The sequence below is a fragment of the Larimichthys crocea genome, chromosome XXIII (genome assembly GCF_000972845.2).
Source record: "Larimichthys crocea isolate SSNF chromosome XXIII, L_crocea_2.0, whole genome shotgun sequence".
Classification (NCBI taxonomy): Eukaryota; Metazoa; Chordata; class Actinopteri; family Sciaenidae; genus Larimichthys; species Larimichthys crocea.
Window position 1 is genome coordinate 4,455,156 of NC_040033.1, and position 20,884 is coordinate 4,476,039.

At 43.0% G+C, this 20,884-nt stretch overlaps 1 protein-coding gene across 5 annotated transcripts in view; it reads left to right on the forward strand.

Moving 5' to 3' along the window:
- The window catches only part of cnksr2a (connector enhancer of kinase suppressor of Ras 2a), a 76,400-nt gene that overhangs the window by 25,395 nt on the left and 30,121 nt on the right, over window positions 1-20,884 (forward strand). For 4 of the 5 annotated variants that reach the window (XM_027274135.1, XM_027274133.1, XM_027274136.1 and 1 more), the window contains exons 7-20: window positions 902-961; window positions 1,236-1,304; window positions 2,664-2,810; window positions 5,003-5,115; window positions 5,243-5,418; window positions 5,684-5,773; window positions 7,005-7,219; window positions 9,225-9,276; window positions 12,495-12,670; window positions 13,725-13,798; window positions 13,909-13,980; window positions 15,434-15,501; window positions 15,591-15,688; window positions 16,206-16,424. In XM_027274135.1, the coding sequence (XP_027129936.1) occupies window positions 902-961; window positions 1,236-1,304; window positions 2,664-2,810; window positions 5,003-5,115; window positions 5,243-5,418; window positions 5,684-5,773; window positions 7,005-7,219; window positions 9,225-9,276; window positions 12,495-12,670; window positions 13,725-13,798; window positions 13,909-13,980; window positions 15,434-15,501; window positions 15,591-15,688; window positions 16,206-16,424 (1,629 nt within the window). The remainder of the gene's footprint in view (window positions 1-901; window positions 962-1,235; window positions 1,305-2,663; window positions 2,811-5,002; window positions 5,116-5,242; window positions 5,419-5,683; window positions 5,774-7,004; window positions 7,220-9,224; window positions 9,277-12,494; window positions 12,671-13,724; window positions 13,799-13,908; window positions 13,981-15,433; window positions 15,502-15,590; window positions 15,689-16,205; window positions 16,425-20,884) is intronic. The other variant, XM_027274134.1, reaches the window with a different exon arrangement.

Genomic DNA, 20,884 nt, shown 5'->3' on the forward strand with positions numbered 1-20,884 from the left:
CACTAAAAAAAGCTAATGTGTAAAGCAATAACATAATAAAGCATTATTCCTGAGCCGGTTGATGTTTTCATCAGTTTTAGTTGTTGCCCTTCGTCACTAAATCCTCTGCACGAATGCAACATTTGCTATTTGATAGAAAATCCTTATAAACCTTATAATGGTGATATTGGACAAATTACTTTGTGCACAAATGGCACCAGTTATGATTTCCAACACATTTACAGACGTATAACAGTGTCACGTCGAGATGAGAGCGAGTTCCAGTTTGGATCCAGTTCCTTGGTTGGCAAAAATATCTGTATTCATGAAGCTCTGCTGCTAACGAATCTCTTATCAGACCTTTTGTAACTTTGCTCTTTATTTATGAGCAAAGAGCAGTGGAAAAAATATAGATAGCAGCTTTTCCTTATCGGCCAACCGTGGTTGTCGGCGGTTATAAAGACGAGACATGAGCTGTAGTTCATTCACGTTAATTCGGTAACGGATGACGGGAGAAGATTGGCTGTCAGAGATTGTTCGTGAGAAGATTCTCCCAGTTAAATTTCGACGTCTTCTTCATCGTTCTGAATCGGGAAGGAAGCCGAAGTCTTCAGCTGTTAAATTAATGTGTCAGATTTTATCTAATTAACATGGCATATATTCTGCTGCTCGTCTCATTTTCAGGTTGTAGGTACAGGCTGTGAACATTAATTGGACTGCCACCAAAAAAACGGTAGTTTCTGGTTTCTCGGCTCAACAAACGGGGGATGAGACAGACGCGATGTTGTAGATATTTGAGCCTGTAGTTACTCGAGAGGTAAAGCTGATAAGATTCGATAAGGGATTTGAGAGGATTCAGATTCGATGCGTGGATTTTAAACAAAAGCCTCTCCCCTCTCTCTCCCTGCCCTCTTTCCATCAGGGAATGTACATCAAGTCGACCTACGACGGCCTCCATGTGATCACAGGAACTACTGAAGGGGTAAGAGGCTTACAAAGTCGAGCAGTTTGCTTTATCTGTGATACACAAACACCAATAAAGTGGATTTCTCACCATGCCCGGGGCTTGAATTGCATAGATAACTCCGATCAACCGATCCATAGCAGCATATCAGATTCCATATGACTCTGCAAGGCTTTCCCTCCCTGTTATATTACAGTGTGCCGAAGCTTGCCCGCACCGGTGTGTGCGGGGATCGATAAACTCCGATCGATTCATAGTCGTCTGTTTTCTCTCTGTCTCTTCTTCTCTGTAGTCTCCAGCTGACCGCTGTAAGAAGATCCATGCAGGAGATGAAGTCATTCAAGTCAATCACCAGACTGTGGTGTGTGTTTGTGTTTCTATATGTGCTAAATATAGCTTCTTGTGTTTACTCAGTGGGATGCGATGAGCCAAACCAGCCCTCTACTGTCCATTCTGCTGTCATTGGGACCCATTACTATATGGCGGCATGTGGTGTAAACGCCAATATCCGGTGGCAATAGGCACCCTGCTAGCTCTTTAAGTTAAGAGTGATTCTTCAAGCTGCTATAGTCAATATTTTGTGATAAAAATTGATCAATTAACGATGTGTAATGTGAAAGGGGTCGCTTGAAGTGAAGATCCCTGCAGTTCCACTCAGCCCGACAGAGCGTTTTAGCGCCTTTCAGCACGTTGTTATGGTTTTCTTTACTTACAGCTCATAAAACTCACAGCACATTATATGCTCAGTGTGAAACAGCAGACAATTAGCAACTATTTGACAAACATATAGGAGATAATGTGCAAAAAATGTAGAATAGAGTGTCTTATATTTGTTAGGCGGCCAACAATTTGAGTGATAATATGACGTTGTTACGCTCACAGCTTGTTTCTGCTGCCCTCAAGTGGCCAAAAAGATCTTTCCTAATAACAGAAATAACAGAAACTTTGCAAGATTTTGTTTCTATCAGGATAAAACCCTGTTAGATATACGATCTTGTTTTCACTGGGTGTTATCTAGCATTATATGGCCAGCTGTGTTCGGGGGTTAGAGCCAGTTGCAATTATGCGCCTTGAATTCTTGCACCCGGGTGCGACCCGACATGTTTACATCCGTATCGCAGATTGAGCCCTTATTTTTACAAGGTGCAGATGCACGCAGCGTGCATTGCAATTAGTGTAATCAGATCCTCCAACCTTTTCTCCGCGCCTCCTCTTGCATTATGATCAGATCTCGGGTCAATCCACTAAATGCAATTAAGATTGTGTGTTCGCGTTAATTAGAAAATATCCCCACGAAGCACAGATGAAAGAAGTGTCGTGAACAGCAAGAAGAAAATAAAGTTCTGGTGAGCTCATAGTAGCTGTTTTTATCTCCGCACACAGCATGTTTTTGTTCAGAAATGTCCTACAAACAGTGTTGGCGTGTGTTTTCTGAACACAGTGGCTAAAAACGTAGAAAGGTTTCTGATAAGATGCATTTGTTTTCAAATCGAGGGCAGGTTACATCACATGAAAGCTCTATAGATAGACTTACCACCTCCACACCCACTTGCCTTGCACAGAAGGCTCAACAAGCGAGATCCAATCACGACGTGGACCGAATTCAAACCACAGGCTGAATATAAATGTGTGATCGTGTTGTTCATTATCCAGATGATGATATCTTGTGAGCAGGTCAGTGTTTGCTTTGACCCCTGTTGTCTTCTCCCCCCGTCCACAGGTGGGCTGGCAGTTACGCAACCTGGTCGGCTCGCTGAGGGCCGATAAAGGCGTCGTGTCCCTGACCCTGAAGAAGCGTCCACAGAGCACGCTCAGCTCCGCCCCTGCTCTGCTGAAGAACATGCGCTGGAAACCCCTCGCTCTGCAGGTGGGACCGGCTCTACCTTTTATAGACTTTATTAAAACACTGCACTGGCCCACATAATTCCCCACAGCATTCCCACTCTCCCTGTACGACTGCAGCCAAAGCGTGTAATTAGGTCAGGGTACTGTGGCTCAGCATGGTTTTGTTTGCCAGCTGTAACAAACTGGAATGAATGGGAGGCAAAATTGATGGCACCATCCACCCACATTCCCAGTGCTCGGGCAAATTATGAAATGTATCTCCCTAATTAACACTGATTATCTCCACAATCAGGATGATACACAGAGGAAAATAGCTTTCTCTGCCCTGCAGCACTGCTTTGTTTAGTGTGGCCACTTCAGTCATGACTCTGAAAGGACTTCACAACTTTTTATCAAAGAATTTCTGTTTATAAGATGCTAATTTGATTTTAATACAAGCCCACAAATACTTTCAATGGCAACAATTGTTCCAGTCACGTGTTGCACAGATTTTATGGAGGTGGTCGGGGTTGGAGGAGATCTGATGTCTCTAAACCGAGATCTGCATATGAATACAGAATCAGTTCTGGTTTCTGTTCGCAGTCCAAGTGGTATTGACCAATCACGATTGAGTGGGCTTTGGTTGGTGTGCAGAACACATTGGTCAGAATGTAATATCTGAACCCATCGGCTATCGTCTGACAAGCTTCTTATAAGATATAATATAAGTTAAGTATGAGATAAGTTATGATAAGAGGAAATCTTGGCCTGCATGTCCGATATCTGTTAGATCACTCCATCAGAAGTCCAGAAGCACTGGTCGTTACCCCCAGAGGCTATACCATCGTCATATTGTAGCAGATGGGCTCTGATGTTGGTGGAGACCAAAACAGAGCTAAAAGAGGGAGAACACTGGATTCTGCTGTGGTAAAAAAAAAAAAGCAGGTTTTTCCATTTATTGGCCTGCAGGCGGCGACTTTTGGAAAAACATAACCTGACATCACACTGCAGCAGCCAATCAGACGATCAGACCAAACCTCTCCACAGCCAGCATGAGATGTCACTAAAACTGGTGGATTCATGGACTGAACTCTTAATACTCTACTTTGCTCATTTCACATACCCAGCTTACCTGTCTGTGTCTGGCTCACAGTCTACGCTGCAAAATAGTGACACGAAGAACTTCCCTTTGTCAGTGTTGAGAAAGTCTGTGAATCAGCAAAATAAAAGTTAGTTTCTGAATGTTTCTACATTAAGCAGACCCGCAGCAGCCCCTCCTACCGCCACAAAACCCTGCAGCCATTTGCCGCAATGCTTGATTTGTTCTGAATGCAGCCTAACAGGTTTACCACATCAGCTTATAGACATCTCTTAATAACGGTCGGGGGATGCTGAGACACACTGAAAAAAAGGGATCACATCTAATCTCTGCCTAAAGATATATATATCTTATATATATCCCCCACGTCGTGCACTTATTCTGAACATATTTTTCTTATATATATATATATATATATATATATATATATAGAAAAATATGTTCAGAATAACATATATATATATATATATTATATATATATATATATATATCTATATATATACATATATATAAGAAAAATATGTTCAGAATAAGTGCACGACGTGGGGAAAACAAAACATTTTCCAGATGCAGTCCATATCATGTTGTTTAAAAACAGTAAACAGTTTTATTTAAAATACTTTATAATAGTGAGCGACATCTCTGGAACAATCCGTTCAGGTCTCTAAACCGTGATGGATGTTTATACAGGACAATTTGGGAAATGATTTCACCGCTCACTATTATTATTTTCCTCTTCCAAATAAGTTTATCTAACCCAGGAGTTTGTTTCTTGCCTCAGCAGACCTCTTTTTTTTTTTTTTCAAAGATGTATTGACTAATGTAGCCAGATTGTCATGGTAACACAGGAACTGACCCAAAATGCAGGCTCAGACAAAGGTTGGCAAGAGAAGGGGATTTATTTGTGACGTGGGAGGTGATGGAAGGCAAGGTGAGCTGAAGAGTGGCAGGTGTGCTTCATCCGTGATTATATCCAGGAGGGACCTGGGAAATGTGCCACGCCCACAACACACAAACACAGAGACTGACAAGTAAACACAAGGATGGGGAAACAATCCCATCCAACAGTTTTTAGAACAACAGAAACCATGATTAAAGTTTGGATGAATTAACTGATCCACCTTTGCTTTCTGCAGCCAACCAGAAGCCCAGGCAGCAGTTCGGCCACACCCTCAGGCACACCCACCAAGAGCTCCGCCCTCCAGGACCTTCACATCCCGCCTCCACCCGCTGAGCCGTACACACCCAGGTAGAGTAGTCTGTGTTTGTGTACTGTTTAAAAGAATCCATCTGTCGACGGCAGCGAAGAAGGAGCTCTGACTTTGATGCACATTTGTTTGCCCGGTAAAAAAATCCGCCTCTGCCTGTTGCCATAGAGATGAGACAGGAGCCTTGTCTGGAGATGAGGCATCTCGTAACCATGGTGGCGTCAGCATCGCTAAGCGCTCTGAGTCACCGAACTCCTTCCTGGATCAAGAGTCTCGCCGGCGAGAAGAGGAGGAGCCCGTGTACTGCACCACGCCTACATATGGTACACACTCTTATGATGAAGGTGTGTGTGTGTGTGTGTGAGAAAATAAGAGGGGATCGAGTTCAATCTCATTCTGCTGTATCGAAGCACTTCAGAAAAACAATCATGAGGCTGGGAGTCGGTCTGCCAGCCTGAGGCGCTTAGAAAAAGTTTTAGGAAGTGATGCGGCTCCGCAAGGTTCCTAAATATCAAATATCAGGGTGCAGAAACTTGAACGTCTCTAAGGAGAATATTAAGTTCTTCAAGGAGAATATGAAGTTTCAGCGTCGTGTGTGTTTACTTGCAGGCAGGCTGAGGCCCATCTCCATGCCTGTGGAGTGTAACTGGGTGGGCGACTACGAAGACCCAGCCAAGCTTAACAGAGAGAGCCGCAGAGGTGAGTGCCGGTGTGTGGAGTGCATATGTGTGTGTGTGTCTGATTCAGTTAAATGTTCCCACCTCTCTGTATTACAAAGAGATCAGTGTGTGTGTGTGTGTGTGTGTGTGGAGATCAATGCGCCTCCTTTTCCTCTAATTCTCCCTGTGATTAGCATCACAGAGAAATGGAATATGAGGGGATGAGAGAGGAAGGAGGACACAAAGGAAAAAAGAAAAGGTAGAGACAGTTGGCACAAAGGCAGCGACGGAGAGAGGGAGAATAAAAGCGATGGAAGAGAGAGAGAGGGAGGCGAAAAGGAGGGAGGAGAGGAGGCAGAAAAAAAAGACTATTCTCCCTGACCTCCACCTGAATCACTCACGCAGTTGCCATGGCGACGCTGACAGCAGCACTTCTCGGTGTCTCACTTTCCTCTGGCCGCTGCCTAGCAACCAGGGGGAGGACAGGGTGGGAACGCCGGCGTTTGTAGCGGCGGAGAGGAAGGAAGTTGGTTCGGAGGGGGGGAAAAAAAGGTGGAGGAGAGTCGCAGAGTGTGAAGCCGAAGAAGTCTAATAGACATCAGTCACTCACACACACACACAAAAGCTGCATTATTGCCTGAGATACTAGAACAGATGCATCCATCAACATCTCAAAATAATAGTGGTCTCCGTTTTGAAGTGGACAGTCGCAAAATTTGGCGTCGGAAGTGACCATGTTTGGAAAATAGCACGACGCTGTCAGTCAGCTCTTGATTTTCACACTTTGGTGTTGACAGCAAGAAAATATGTATGGCAATGTCTTCCTGGCCAGACTTTCTTGTATTACAGCTAAATGATGACACTAAAATATGATTCTGAAAACATCTGAGGCAAGAAATTGGCAATGCCGCAGTGCTAGATTGATTCATATTTGATCAGCACGGCCTAGTTTTTTTATCTTAGTTTAATGAGCTCGGTGGACTAGGATCATAATTTACAAAAGAACTTCATGCTGTGGGAAAGAAGATGAGCGATCGGGACCATAAGACTCAATACAACTGGAGACGTCTTTGTTGCAACCAAAGGAACTTCCCCCTGCTGGCCATTAGAAAGAACGCAGCTTTAAGACACTGTTATATACTGTTTACATCCATGTTTGCTTTCTGGAAACAAAACTTGGACCCACTTTGTAAAAATACCAAAAAAACCTGATTTTTAAATTGATATGTTTGTCGTTCGTGTTCCTCTGATTCGATTGGTTCATTTCGCAGAGGCGTCACTGATGCGTTACGTGGGACTCTCCGGCGTGGACGAGCGACTGGGCTCCGAGGACTACTCCTCCCACACGGCTCGTCCGGGCAAACGGTCCAACGACACGGCCAAGCGCGTCAAGAGGCGGAGCCACCACAGCCAAAGCCCCTCCCACTACGTCCTCCAGACGAACCAGCGGGAATCCCCGCCGAGAGACCCCGCCTCCATTTATCACGTGAGTCCTTGTTAATCGCCAGATTCTTTGCTTACTTTCCACAGTACAGAGCGGTATTGATCTTCTCATAGAACGCCAAGTGAGGAAGCAAGATAGTGTATTTTTTAAGCAGAAACAGCTCGATGGCGAGCTCTCTCAGCATCAAAGATTGATAACAAAAGAAGTACCAGTGAAAACCAAAAGTTCGTTCTACTTTTTCCAAGTTGCAGGTAGCAGCTTCAAGATTGCATTATGTAGAAAAGTTGCGAAGCTCCCCAGACTTTTCCTCCTCGGAGTCAAAACTCTGAAGTTAAATTACGTAATGATTTGCTTCCTGTCCGGTTTGTTTTGATACTTGAGAATTTGAGGGGAAAGGGAGGAAACTTTGAAGCTTTCACCGCTGATGAAAAATCGCCGTAGTGAAGTGTTATCTGAGCGAATGCTGACTCGTTATTACGCCCTGTCGCTTCTGTGACATCTGTCCGCCCTGCCTGTACGTCTGAGCTCGCCGCTCTCCGGCCCAGACAGCCAAATTTGACCGGCGGTGACCTTATACGTCTTGACAGCATCTCGTTGGAAATTAAATGTGTTTGCATTTGTGTGTGTGTGTGTGTGTGTGTGTGTTTACAGCGTGCTTGGCTGCTGCGATGGCAGATGGTGTGTCAGTGGGTGTGGGCGGGACCATGTCATCTGTCTTGCTGAGCGTGGGGCTGTGAGTGGCCGAGCTCCAGGCTCTGACATGTGTAATATCGTGACATCAGAGCTCTTATGTTTGCCCCATCTGACCTGTCGAGAGGGGTCACGTCACAAATATGCTGGCGAGAGTTGAATGTTTCAGATCAGGAGATGAAAGGCCAGAGATTAGAAACTGCAGAACTCTCCTGAGAATCATGTAATCCGGTGATAGATGAGTGTTCATCCATCCATCCATCCATTCTTTAATGGTGAAAGTCAGTGTAAAGTCAGAATAATCCATTCTTTAATGGTGAAAGTCAGTGTAAAGTCAGAATAAATATGTGTTCTGAGTTTATCAGACCAAAGAATAAAGTGTTATTAACCACCCAGCCACATTTGAACGATAAAAAATATCGCCAAGTTTATGAAATTAGGTGTCAAAATCAGGTGAAAATGAATTCTCAGCTCCAGGACTGTGGGGGCGTGTCCACTGAAGCCACACCCTCTCTGCTCAGGGTGGCCTCGGCGTGTCATCGAGCCGCCCTTTAAGGACCGCCCACTGTTTGAACCTCTAACTCCACATTTCAGTTACATACCGTTCAAAGTCTTTTCACGTGTTTTCAGTAACTATTTTCCAACAAATTTAATGTGTTTTGAAAGAAATCTCAGAATTGCCTTCGAGTACAAATCCGAGGCACTGATTTATAGTACTATACCTAAATTCCACTTTGTTTCAGTGAGAAATATTGTTATTTATTTGACATTTCGAGCTTCGGACTGAGATTTTGCACGCTTAAAGGATTTAACCTTTTTGATCTGTGACCCCTTGTTCAGTCTAGCTGAGGCTGAGGTCAGGTACTTTAAATGTAAACGAGCACAGAAAAAAACGTGATACTGTTTCGTTGTCAGACCTTGAAAACCTTGAAAACATGTTTGTCCTTCACTTTTTCCGCTTACTGAAATTTCTGTTTAATCCCGCGAGGCCACTAACCTCCATTTCCCCGCGTTTCCTCCATCACCTGGACGTCCTATCGTGCCTCCTCTCTCCTCCCTCCCTGCCCCTCTGTTCTATGTTTAGAGGTGTGAGAGCCGCTAAAGTCCTCCATGAGGTCGACTTTTCCACCCTCACGTGTGTGTGTGTGTGTGTGAGAAAGAGATAACGAGAGAGAGTTTCCCTTTGTATCGGCGTGCCTTCTGCCTCCTCTCCTCCTCTGCCGAAGATCTGTCATCTTTTATATCCCAGGATTCTTTGCAGAAAACAAAGGCCACTGATTCATCCCGACAGCCTGCTCACCCTCCCTCTCTCTCTTTCTTCTCTTCTTCTTCTTCTTCTCTTCCAACACGCTCTCAGACATACCAGCAGTCCTCCTCTCTGCAGTCAAAGAACAGGAAGAAGAATAAAGGTAAGCAGAGACAGACACCTGTTGGGGTTTCGGGCGGGAGCCGCCGTCGTGGTCCGACACTCGCCAGTTGGGGTCACGCATCTGCTGCTACGATTGAACCAATTAAAGTTGGCAACGCCTGAATTTACAGGCCTGCCATTTGCTCACAGTAAAGAGAAAGAAAATATGTATTCTGAGACAAACTAAAGCTGAGATAGAGACTGTAAGTGTTATTGATTCACAGGAGAATAACAGGCTTTAACTTAACTTAATTCTCTATTGTACTTTTGCCTGCAGACATCATTTAAGACATAAAAAACACTCTGCTTTGCATAATAACTTGAGTCTCATATGATTTCCCCCTCAAAAATATGTGCAAATATTATTAATCTCATCTCTCCTGAATATGAAATGTCTTCCACTTGGATATAAAAGTCGATTTTTCGGCGTCTGAGCCTCGGAGGTTTTAAAGTTTCCACATTTGCACCATCATCCTCCAAATCATGTCCTGTGTTAAATGTTTGAGCACAGAGAATATCAGCAGGTGAATGTGAGAACACATCCAGGTGATGTAACAAGAAGCAAAAAAAACACACTTCCCGAGCGGAGCATGTGCAGCTGACCCGCCGTGCGCTCTCACCGAAAGACTCTCTCATGTGGCAGCAGCTCATTTCGAAACGCACCCGTCGAACACTGCATGCGTTTTTTCTTTCCAGGAAACATTCCCATGATTTTTTACAGTTACATAACACTTCCCCCTTTCTAGGAAACATTTGGAAGTACTGTCAAATAAAAGCAATTATGACTCCAGGCAGACAGAAAGAGAGAGAGAGAGAGTTCCTCTGTGCTGTGAAGCAGAGAGATAACCTAACTCCGAGTTTTCAGGGTTATGACAGCGGTTCACTTCTTACTGGGGGTATGTTGCCATGGAAACTCGCGCTGCACACCTCATATCCGAGATAAAAGATCGACGAACGTATGAGGGCCTCCTCCTGTCAAAGAGACTGACTGAAGCACTAAAGCCTTCTACTTATAAGACCTGAGAGAGAGCCAACTCTGATTTATGTTCATGCTTGAAGAATAAGGTTAAAACTATTATAGACAACGTTAGAAGGAAAACATTAATACACAAATGTGATTATAGTAAGATCTGCTGTGCCTGTTATATATTATAGTGTGCTTTATTATATTATTTGCTCTCATGTGTAAAATGTGCTGCCTGTACTCTTTCTAATTGGTCACATGTTGCCAACACTGCCCCTAAATGTGCTCATGGGTGAAGTGGGAAACTCTTGCTTGATAACCACTGATAATAAAAAAGGTATCCTGGGTATGCTGAATCTGTCTTTTTCTCATAGACAAGAGTCTCCAGACGTTTATTCACAGCGTTTAGCTCACAGGGGCAGCTGTGGAGGTAGAACAGGTTGTCCACTATTAACAAGATTGGTTGTTCGAACCCCGACTCCTCCCAAAGACTGTGGTGTGTGAATGTGTCTGATGAGCAGGTGGTATCTTGCATGGTACCCAGTGTCATACCTGGTGTGTATGAATGGGTGAATGTGATTTTACACAGGGCTGCCAATAGAGTGAATATTTACCGATACATATTTGAGGCTTACTGTCAGGATTAGACCTGAAACTGGTGATAATTATCCATTATTTGTGTTGATTTTGATTAACTGATTAGTCATTTTAATCTCTCAGATGACTGTAGCTGAAAATGACCAAACAGCTGTCCTAAAAAAACTTAAAAAATCAATTCACGTTGATATGAAACAGAGAAAACTGTTGAATCTACACGTATGAAACTTTCTTTCTTATGACAGTTTTTTATATTAACTAATAATTAGTGATGTTTTGATGTTTTATTAATGTTTATACGAAGGTGAAAAGTGGTTCAGACCTAATCAGTCATAAACTTCCTGTTTATTTCACTATATATATATATATATATATATATACATAATCCAACCTGAGCTGTTAAATTATTATCAGCTTCAGTTTGAGTCTCCGGATTTATTTCCTACTCAGGAAAAACATTTTTCTCACTTTCCCCGCAGAGAGGACTATATTTGCATTTTAACACATCATGATGATTTTGCAGATTTTCATCAGTCCAGAGCGGACTGACTGCAGACGAGGCAGTTTTCCATCTGTTTGCTGTTGTTTACACTGTGCACTTAGTCCACATGAACATTTACATATTATGAAATGCAGTGACTCAGCATTTTGTAATAGTTGAGGATTGTAAAGAAAAAAACTACATTTAAAGTTGTAACATGTCGTGTCTTTAAACGTATATAAGATCAATTCTTTCATGACTTCTTCAGAACTTGTTTCCAGGAATCTGTTTGCTTCTTCTTGTTTAGTTGATTTAACTCCCTGCTATCACTCTCTTGGCCTCTTTGACCCGAAGCTTTCTTTTTCCTCTCACCACACTAACGAGGATCAACATGTTGGAAGTGATTCTTTCGCTTGTTTTTTCACCATCTGCCGTCGTGAGAAAAATCTCAAAAATCTCAAAAGTCTTTAGCTCCATCTGCACTTCTTCTCAGGCGACGGACTCGATGTTTGAAATAATCTGCAACCTCAATTAAAGAGGTAATGAAATGTTAGTTACTCCATTTGGATCCAGGCTAAAATAAGTTTGTCCTAAAGCCAGAAAACTCAAATTGGTGATTGTATCATGCTGCTGCTGCACAGAAGGAAGATTTTTGTGCAATTTCAGGATGTACAATTTCGTCTATATCAGCGGATAACCTGTTAATTATCTGCAAAGTCTCTCCGGGCTTGAAAAGTTTTCATGCTTCATGTTCAAGCTTTGGTTTTCTTCTGAGGAAGATAGTTGTTTCGTCTAGAGATAGACCGAGCGCTGCACTTTCCGCTGCTCCAGAAATAAATGGAATATTGAATTCTCCTTTTTAAAGTTGTAGGGCTTTTGATACAACACAGTAAATGTTTCTCGGCGGCCCTCAATTGGAAGCCAAGTTTACCCGGTAATCTCTAATGAGGAGCCTCCGGGGCTTTAAACGCCGCTTACCGTACTGCAGTGCAGCAGCACTTAAATCCGTCAGGCTGAACTCTTACTTAGAGTTATACCAACATTAGGATGTGGCGTTTTGTGAATACTCTTGTACACGCTGCTATAAAAAACAATACAAGCAGAATCTGTACTATGCTCTGCCGTTTGACTCGTCTTTCTGATTTGTATTCTCCGTTTGTCTCCGTTTTTGTTCCAGGGCGAAGTTTGGCCTCCCTGAGTCGGAGGCGTGTTTCCTGCAAGGCGCTGGGCAGAGGAGACTGCGAGGGCTGGCTGTGGAGAAAGAGAGATGCGAAGGGTTACTTTTCTCAGAAGTGGAAGAAGTACTGGTTTGTTCTCAAGGATAACTGCCTGTACTGGTACATCAATGAGGAGGCAAGTCTGCGTTTGTACTCGTTCCTCTCCCTGAATATTTATCGACAGTAGATGCTGATAAAACATGTCGTAATCTGGGTTTGTAACTTACCAGGAGCTCTGCAGCTATATTGCTGATCTGTGACAAAGACAATGGAAACACTTTGTAGAAGTCAAGACATACACTGCTATATCGCAGCTGCATGATGAGTCAGGAAGGCTTTGCAGTGTAGTAAAGTAAAAGATTTCATCCTGACGGAGCTTAGATTTACTCTGAAAGTCATGTCAGAGCTTCAGTTTGTAGCCATGTTAGGGCTAGTCCATGTCTTTGGACACAGTGCGGAACAACGGTAAGTCGTCAAAGTCGACCATCTATCACCGTCAATCAACCAGTTAGATCAACCGTTACGTTACGTATACATTCTCTTTGGTTCCATTCTTTGCTTTCCAGTTCTGCTGTAACTAATACTTGCAGCATCTACGCTTACTTCCTCAGCAGATGCCGCTGTTAGGGTTTCGTTATTTTCGAGCAAATGTCTCACGCACCTCGTCACAAACTTCGGTTCATGTCCTATCTGCAAGTAGTTCCTCAAAGGACTCGGATTGGTCGGAAGAACTGTGTTTGGACTCAAGCGTACTGTACCTCGAAGCCTGGCAAGATGGAGTCTCACATGATCTCGCAAGTCCAGTTGCCTCACATGGTTTTCAAAGATCTCATTGAATGAATGGATCTCCACTGCCCACAGGATGAATCCTAACAACTCTGCTCACCCTCAGACTTTTTAATCAATCGCCACCATGAGGTTGACGTTAGAGTTGAGGTCATAGTTTTGACCTGAGCATGGCGACCATGGTATCATTACATCCAGCTTGATGTTAGCACTAAAAGACACTAATTAGACACTAATTCAGCAGAAACACATAAAAAATGGGATGCTGTTAATGCTGTATCCCTCCGCTGTCAGCCACAATGACCATTCCAATTATTTTGGTCGGCCAGAACTTTACTTTGCCTTTATCTTTTCCCACTTCCCATATCTTGACTTCCTCCTGACATCTTTCACTTGTCTTTCAGGATGAGAAGGCGGAGGGTTTTGTCAGTCTTCCAGAGTTTAAGATCGACCGGGCCAGCGAATGTCGCAAGAAGTAGTAAGTGCATGACGAAAACAGCCTATTGCTTATTTATGCGTACTTGTGCATGTGTGCTGTTCACATGCTCTTATACATGATTCCCCCTGTTTCTTCCAATGTCTCTCTAGTGCTTTCAAAGCGTGTCACCCCAAGGTCAAGAGTTTCTACTTCGCAGCAGATGGAGTGGATGACATGAATAGGTAAAGCAGCATGTGATAAAGGTTATGCAGAAGGGCAAACTCCCAGCTGAGTGGCAAGAGTGGTAGCTTCCTGTTTTCAATCCCTCAAAGCAAAAACATCAAATATGTTTTTCATCCGCTGGTAGAAAAAGAAGAAGGCGTGTTTTTATCTGGGATGTGAAAAACATAATTTACGATATATTTCCATAGAGCTTCCAGACTTGACGTTTGTGAAGGCTCTCCACACTGTGTTGTAATTTTACATAATCATCCCATAACTGCAGAAAGGATTTCTGTTCAAACATCTGAAGTGGACGGTTTTACTCGTTTCCAGTGTGTAGAAATAATGAAATATTCATCGAAATCTCTGGAATAGTTTGCAGTGAGTAAACAAGAATATCATTCGGCTGTTTTTTTTTTGAGAGAAATGAGTCTTTAAGACCTTCATGAATTACTTATTAAGGAATATTTTGACATGTTTTTTGGAGATATACTCACTTTCCTGCTGAGACTTAAAAGAGAAGAGCCAGACAGTTAGGTTAACCAACACGAGTGGTATCAATCTTCTCAGCTAATTCTTGGCAAGAACACCAATTTCTTAACTATTCCTTAAAAACAGCATTTTTCTTTTTGTAATTTACCTTAATTAAGAACCAAAAATTGAAGTGACAAGGGCTTATTTTTTTGTTTTTGTATTTAAGGGGAACTCCACCGATTTTAGACATCAAAGTTGCAGTTTGTAGATCTTCAACTTTTATTTATCTATTATTTATTTATTTATTTCTATAGCACCTTTCAAACAGAATTGTAGCTCAAAGTGCTTCACAGAGCAGAGTAAAAAACAAAAAATAGACAACAACAGAGCAGTTGCATGAAAAACTAGAAAGAAAAGTAAAAAGCATTAAAACTACAACAACGAAACAAATAAGAAGAAAAATTAAGACCTATAGGGTAAAAAGCACAATTTAAGAACAGTTGCAGTAAAAGTAGATAAGACTTCAGGACATCAAAACTCAGCAGTGAATAGCCAGGCACCTCAGGTAAAAGCCAGGCTAAAGAGATATGTCTTAAGTTGTTTTTTAAAAATGTCCACAGAGGTGCGGTCCCTCAGATCCACAGGCAGCTGTTCCAGAGATGGGGGCCGCAGTGGCTAAAATCTTGTGGAGTGCTACTTCACATGTGGAAATGTGTCAGGCTTTCTGTGGCTCCAGAAGGGGCTGCAGATAAATGCACTACAAGTTTGAAAATTTAAAATTTGGTGTTCGAGCAGCATTGTGGGCAATGTAGGCGCCGGGTTTATCATAATCACCTTTTGAATTTAAGATATTTTTCTCTTAATGTGCTTGGTTGTCATATCTAGAGGCTGTTTGTGGTTTATTTGTCTCACTATCTGTATTCCTTGTTTCTTTCTTGCACATTTAATTATGATTCATTATGATTTTCCTGCCGGGTGTTTCTTCCTGTCTTCTTTTAGATGGCTGAGTCGTCTCAACATGGCCGCTGTGGGCTACGCCGAGCGAGAGAGGATACGCCAGGAGCAGGGTGAGGGTTCGCCCAATGACAACATCCATGGACAGATTGGTTAATACATAGATACATAGATAGATGGATGTGTGTGGGTTTTCCTGCAGATTACTGGAGTGAGAGTGAACACGAGGACGACACCACCTCCAGCCCCAAACAGGACAGTCCCCCACCTCCATACGATACCTACCCACGGCCTCCATCCGTGAGTCACACACACACACACATGACTGTACTACACACTCATATAAAGTACATACTGTACTTGAAGGCAACAATCATGCTCGGTGCTCCTCCGCAATCGGTTTTAACGGTTAAAGTTATTGCCAATTTAGCCCACGGGGAGTGGTGGAGCTAAAATTGGTATAATTGATGCTATAATTGGCCCTCATGCTGCGTCGCTCCTCATGAAATGTCTTTGGGCTCGTGTTGTTGTTTTTTTTTAGCCTGGGATAAAATACAACAGCCATTATGACAATCTTCTTAAGATGCTAAGTTGTTCAGATAATATTTGAACATCCTCGTGATAAAGAGTTTGCTTGTGTCTCTCATTCTTTGTCTTTCTCTCTCACATACTTATTCAATCATCACCCTGCCTCCTTGGCAGTCATCCTGCTGCCTTGTCGGATGAAATCCTTTTTTCATGAAGTGTGTCATTACGATTGAATGAGACGAGCCGATCGACTGACGTCTGCCACATTTTCACTCTCTCTCTCTGTCAGATGAGTGCCTACTTGGAAGGCCGGACCACTCGACTGTCTTCCACAGAGACGTCTCGTTCCCGCTCTTCACAGGAGGACTTCCTCTGCGGCGAGCCGCCCGCGGTGGCCGCGGAGCCGCAGTACCACCCTGGTCCTCTAGGGGGAGGCACGACACACAGCGGGAGGAAGCCAGGGGGCAGCAGCAGCAGCGACGTGCAGTACAGATGTGATCCTGTAGAGGTGTGTGTCCAAAGATACATATATAATACACTTGGTTGTTGTGGAGAAATTGCTGAAGTCAAAGGTCAATGGTGAGGTCAGGAAGGAAGAAAGTGTTCAGGAGCCTCTGATGTCTTACGCTGTATTATTTATTGACGCTTGGCCAAAGAATTAGAGACACTCTCAAAGTTCATCAGAAGTGCCTGAGTCGGTCTCACATTCTGCCCAACTCGACTTTAAACCCCAAGATAACACCACAAATCCTACACGCCCAGAATTAGTCAAAGAGAAGTTGATTCTGGAGGTCCGAAATCAAAATATCATTTATGACACCTCACATCCAGAAAAAAGATGCGGCGTGAAATGCCATCGCAGGAGTCAAAGAGACTACACCGGCAATATTGCGCGATTATGTGTCGCAAGATCTCGTGCGTTCTTGCGACGCTCAGTGGCTGACGGAGCCGCACCAGTGTTCATCGCAAACGGATTATGTGTATTGTTTAATTAGATGTTCAAGAAGTTAAATGCCGACAAGTGGAGGGTCATACTTATTATTTAGCACAAGAAAAACAGCAACTTTAATGCAGTTGATTGCAATCTGACCACTAGATGGTACTAAACCTTGCACTCTGTACCTTTTTAAGTTGTTTAAAAATGTTAAGAAAAGATAAATTTCTCTCAGAATACTGTGAAAATAAGACCTCGTTTCCTTCCAGTTAAATAATGAAATATCATCGAAATCTCTGGAATAGTTGTGCAGTGAGTAAACAAGAATATCATTCGGCTGTTTGTTTTTTTGAGAAATGAGTCTTTAAGACCTTCATGAATTACTTATTAAGGAATATTTTGACATGTTTTTTTTGGAGATATCCTCACTTTCCTGCTGAGACTTAAAAGAGAAGGAGCCAGACAGTTAGGTTAACCAACACGAGTGGTATCAATCTTCCAGCTAATCTTGGCAAACACCAATTCTTAACTATTCCTTAAAACAGCATTTTTTCTTTTGTAATTTACCTTATAAGAACCAAAAATTGAAGTGACAAGGGTTTATTTTTTGTTTTTTGTATTTAAGGGAGAACTCCACCGATTAGACATCAAAGTTGCAGTTTTGTAGATCTTCAACTTTTTATTTTCTATTATTTATTTATTTATTCTAAGCACCTTTCAAACAGAATTGTAGCTCAAGTGCTTCACAGAGCAGAGTAAAACAAAAAATAGACAACAACAGAGCAGTGTGCATGAAAAATGAAAGAAAAGTAAAAAGCATTAAAACTCACAAAAACGAAACAAATAAGAAGAAAATATAAGACCTATAGGGTAAAAACCACAATTTAAAGAACAGTTGCAGTAAAAGTAGATAAGAATTCAGGACATCAAAACTCAGCAGTGAAAGCCAGGCACTCAGGTAAAAGCCAGGCTAAAGAGAGTTCTTAGTGTTTTTTAAAAATGTCCACAGAGGTGCGGTCCCCTCAGATCCACAGGCAGCTTGTTCCAGAATGGGGGCCGCAGTGGCTAAAATCTTGTGGAGTGCTACTTCACATGTGGAAATGTGTCAGCTTTCTGTGGCTCCAGAAGGGGCTGCAGATAAATGCACTACAAAGTTTGAAAATTTAAAATTTGGTGTTCGAGCACATGTGGGCAATGTAGGCGCCGGGTTTATCATATCACATTTTGAATTAAGATTTTTCTCTTAATTGTGCTTGGTTGTCATATCTAGAGGCTGTTTGTGGTTTATTTGTCTCCACTATCTGTATCCTTGTTTCTTTCTTGCACATTTAATTATGATTCATTATGATTTCCTGCGGGTGGTTCTTCCTGTCTTCTTTTAGATGGCTGAGTCGTCCAACATGGCCGCTGTGGGTACGCCGAGCGAGAGAGGATACGCCAGGAGCAGGGTGAGGGTTTGCCAATGACAAACATCCATGGACAGATTGATTAATAGATGGATACATAGATAGATAGATGTGCTGGGTTTTCCTGCAGATTACTGGAGCGAGAGTGAACACGAGGACGACAACCACCTCCAGCCCCAAACGGACAGTCCCCCACCCCATACGAACCTACCCACGGCCTCCATCCGTGAGTCCACACACACACACATGACTGTACTACACACTCATAATAATACATACTGTACTTGAAGGCAACAATCATGCTGCTGCTCCTCCGCAATCCGTTTTAACGGTTAAAGTTATCGCAATTTAGCCCACGGGAGTGGTGGAGCTAAAATTGGTATAATTGATGCTATAATTGGCCCTCATGCTGCGTCGCTCCTCATGAAATGTCTTTGGGCGTGTTGTTGTTTTTTTTTTTGACCTGGGATAAAATACAACAGCCATTATGACAATCTTCTAAGATGCTAAGTTGTTCAGATAATATTTGAACATCCTCGTGATAAAGAGTTTGCTTGTGTCTCTCATTCTTTGTCTTTCTCTCTCACATACTTATTCAATCATCACCCTGCCTCCCTGGCAGTCATCCTGCTGCCTTGTCGGATGAAATCCTTTTTCATGAAGTGTGTCATTCGATTGAATGAGACGAGCCGATCGACTGACGTCTGCCACATTTTCACTCTCTCTCTGTCAGATGAGTGCCTACTTGGAAGGCCGGACCACTCGACTGTCTTCCACAGAGACGTCTCGTTCCCGCTCTTCACAGGAGGACTTCCTCTGCGGCGAGCCGCCCGCGGTGGCCCGCGGAGCCGCAGTACCACCCTGGTCCTCTAGGGGGAGGCACGCACACAGCGGGAGGAAGCCAGGGGGCAGCAGCAGCAGCGACGTGCAGTACAGATGTGATCCTGTAGAGGTGTGTGTCCCAAAGATACATATATAATACACTTGGTTGTTGTGGAGAAATCGCTGAAGTCAGGTCAATGGTGAGTTCAGGAGAAGAAAGTGTTCAGCACCCTCTGATGTCTTATGCTGTATTATTTATTGACGCTTGGCCAAGGAGAATTAGAGACACTCTCAAAGTTCATCAGAAGTGCCTGAGTCGGTCTCACATTCTGCCCAACTCATCCTGGTGGATCCACTTTAAACCCCAAGATAACACCACAAATACTACACCCCAGAACGCATAGTCAAAGAGAATGTCTTACTACCCATGGGAGGTGTTATTGTCAACACATTCTAGTCTGGAGACACAGATGTCTGTTTACGCAGATTGGAACGTCAACAACAAGCTATCTATTATGACTATGAAGGCAGCAACAGGTCTCTGTGACCCTGGACACCACAGTGTTGAGATAGACTGGCACCTACTGTCCCCAACCAAAGCCAAACAACTAATACTGCTGAGGACCTCAAGGCCCACACGTGACCTTGTGTAACCTAAGGATAGAAAATTCCAGAATACTTGGCTGATAATAATATTTTGTATTTTTAGCACCACCAACAGGTCAAAATCTAGAGCTGTTCACGAAAAACTAGCAGCTTAGCTTAGTATTAAAGCCTCGAACGCACGTTATTTCTTGTTTGTTTCGTCTGTACAAAAGGCTAATTTAAAAAACGCTAATGCGTTTCTACTTCAAGTCTCTATGCTAAGCTAAGCTTTCCCAAAATGTGAAATTACGTACTTAAAAAGGTCCATTGTGTAAATTTAAGCGTGATCTTTTAGCAGAAATGGGATGTAACATGCAAAACTATGTTTTCAGTAATATATAATCATGCCTGGGCGAGTCCTCTTACCCCTAAAATACACTGCATGCGGAACGCCACGGCGACGGAGCCATTCCGTATGATACGTTTCAATTTTAGTCAATGTGTCAGCTCACACAGTCTCCAGGTCCGCAACACATACGCAGAGCTTCTATTTTTCACGGACGCCGGAGCACGGTGCATAAATTCAGCACAGAGCAGATTGTTGCAGGGAAGGAAATTGGCTACAAAATAAAACCCTGGTTATTTTCAAAATAAAATACTCTGTGTTCACCGCGGATCGAGTTTCATTACAAGAACAAGTCATATTGGGCGGGGCCAACCTGAAGTCAACAGGTGAGAAGTTTACAGTCGTCTTTTAACCCCGTCGACCTCATGGATGAGGAGACGTTGATTCTGGAGGTCCAAAATCAACCTATCATTGATGACACCTCACATCCTTTTTTTAAGGACACCAGAAAAAAGATGTAGCATGGAATGCCATCGCAGGAGTCAAAGAGACTACAGCCGGCAATATCGCGCGATTATGTGTCGCGAGATTTTGTGCGTTCTTGCGACGCTCAGTTGGCGGACCGCAGAGTACGCAGCCGTTCCGCGTGTAGTGTATTTTAGGGGTTACACGGAGTCGGCGCATAGCAGAAAAATAAGACGTAGAAAAAGAAATGTTTGCTAGTTTTTTCGTTTAATTAGATGTTCGAGAAGTTAAATGTCGACAAGTGGAGGGTCATACTTATTATTTACCAAAAGAAAAACAGCAACTTTATTGCAGTTGATTGTAATCTGACCACTAGATGGTACTAAACCTTGCACTCTGTACCTTTTTAA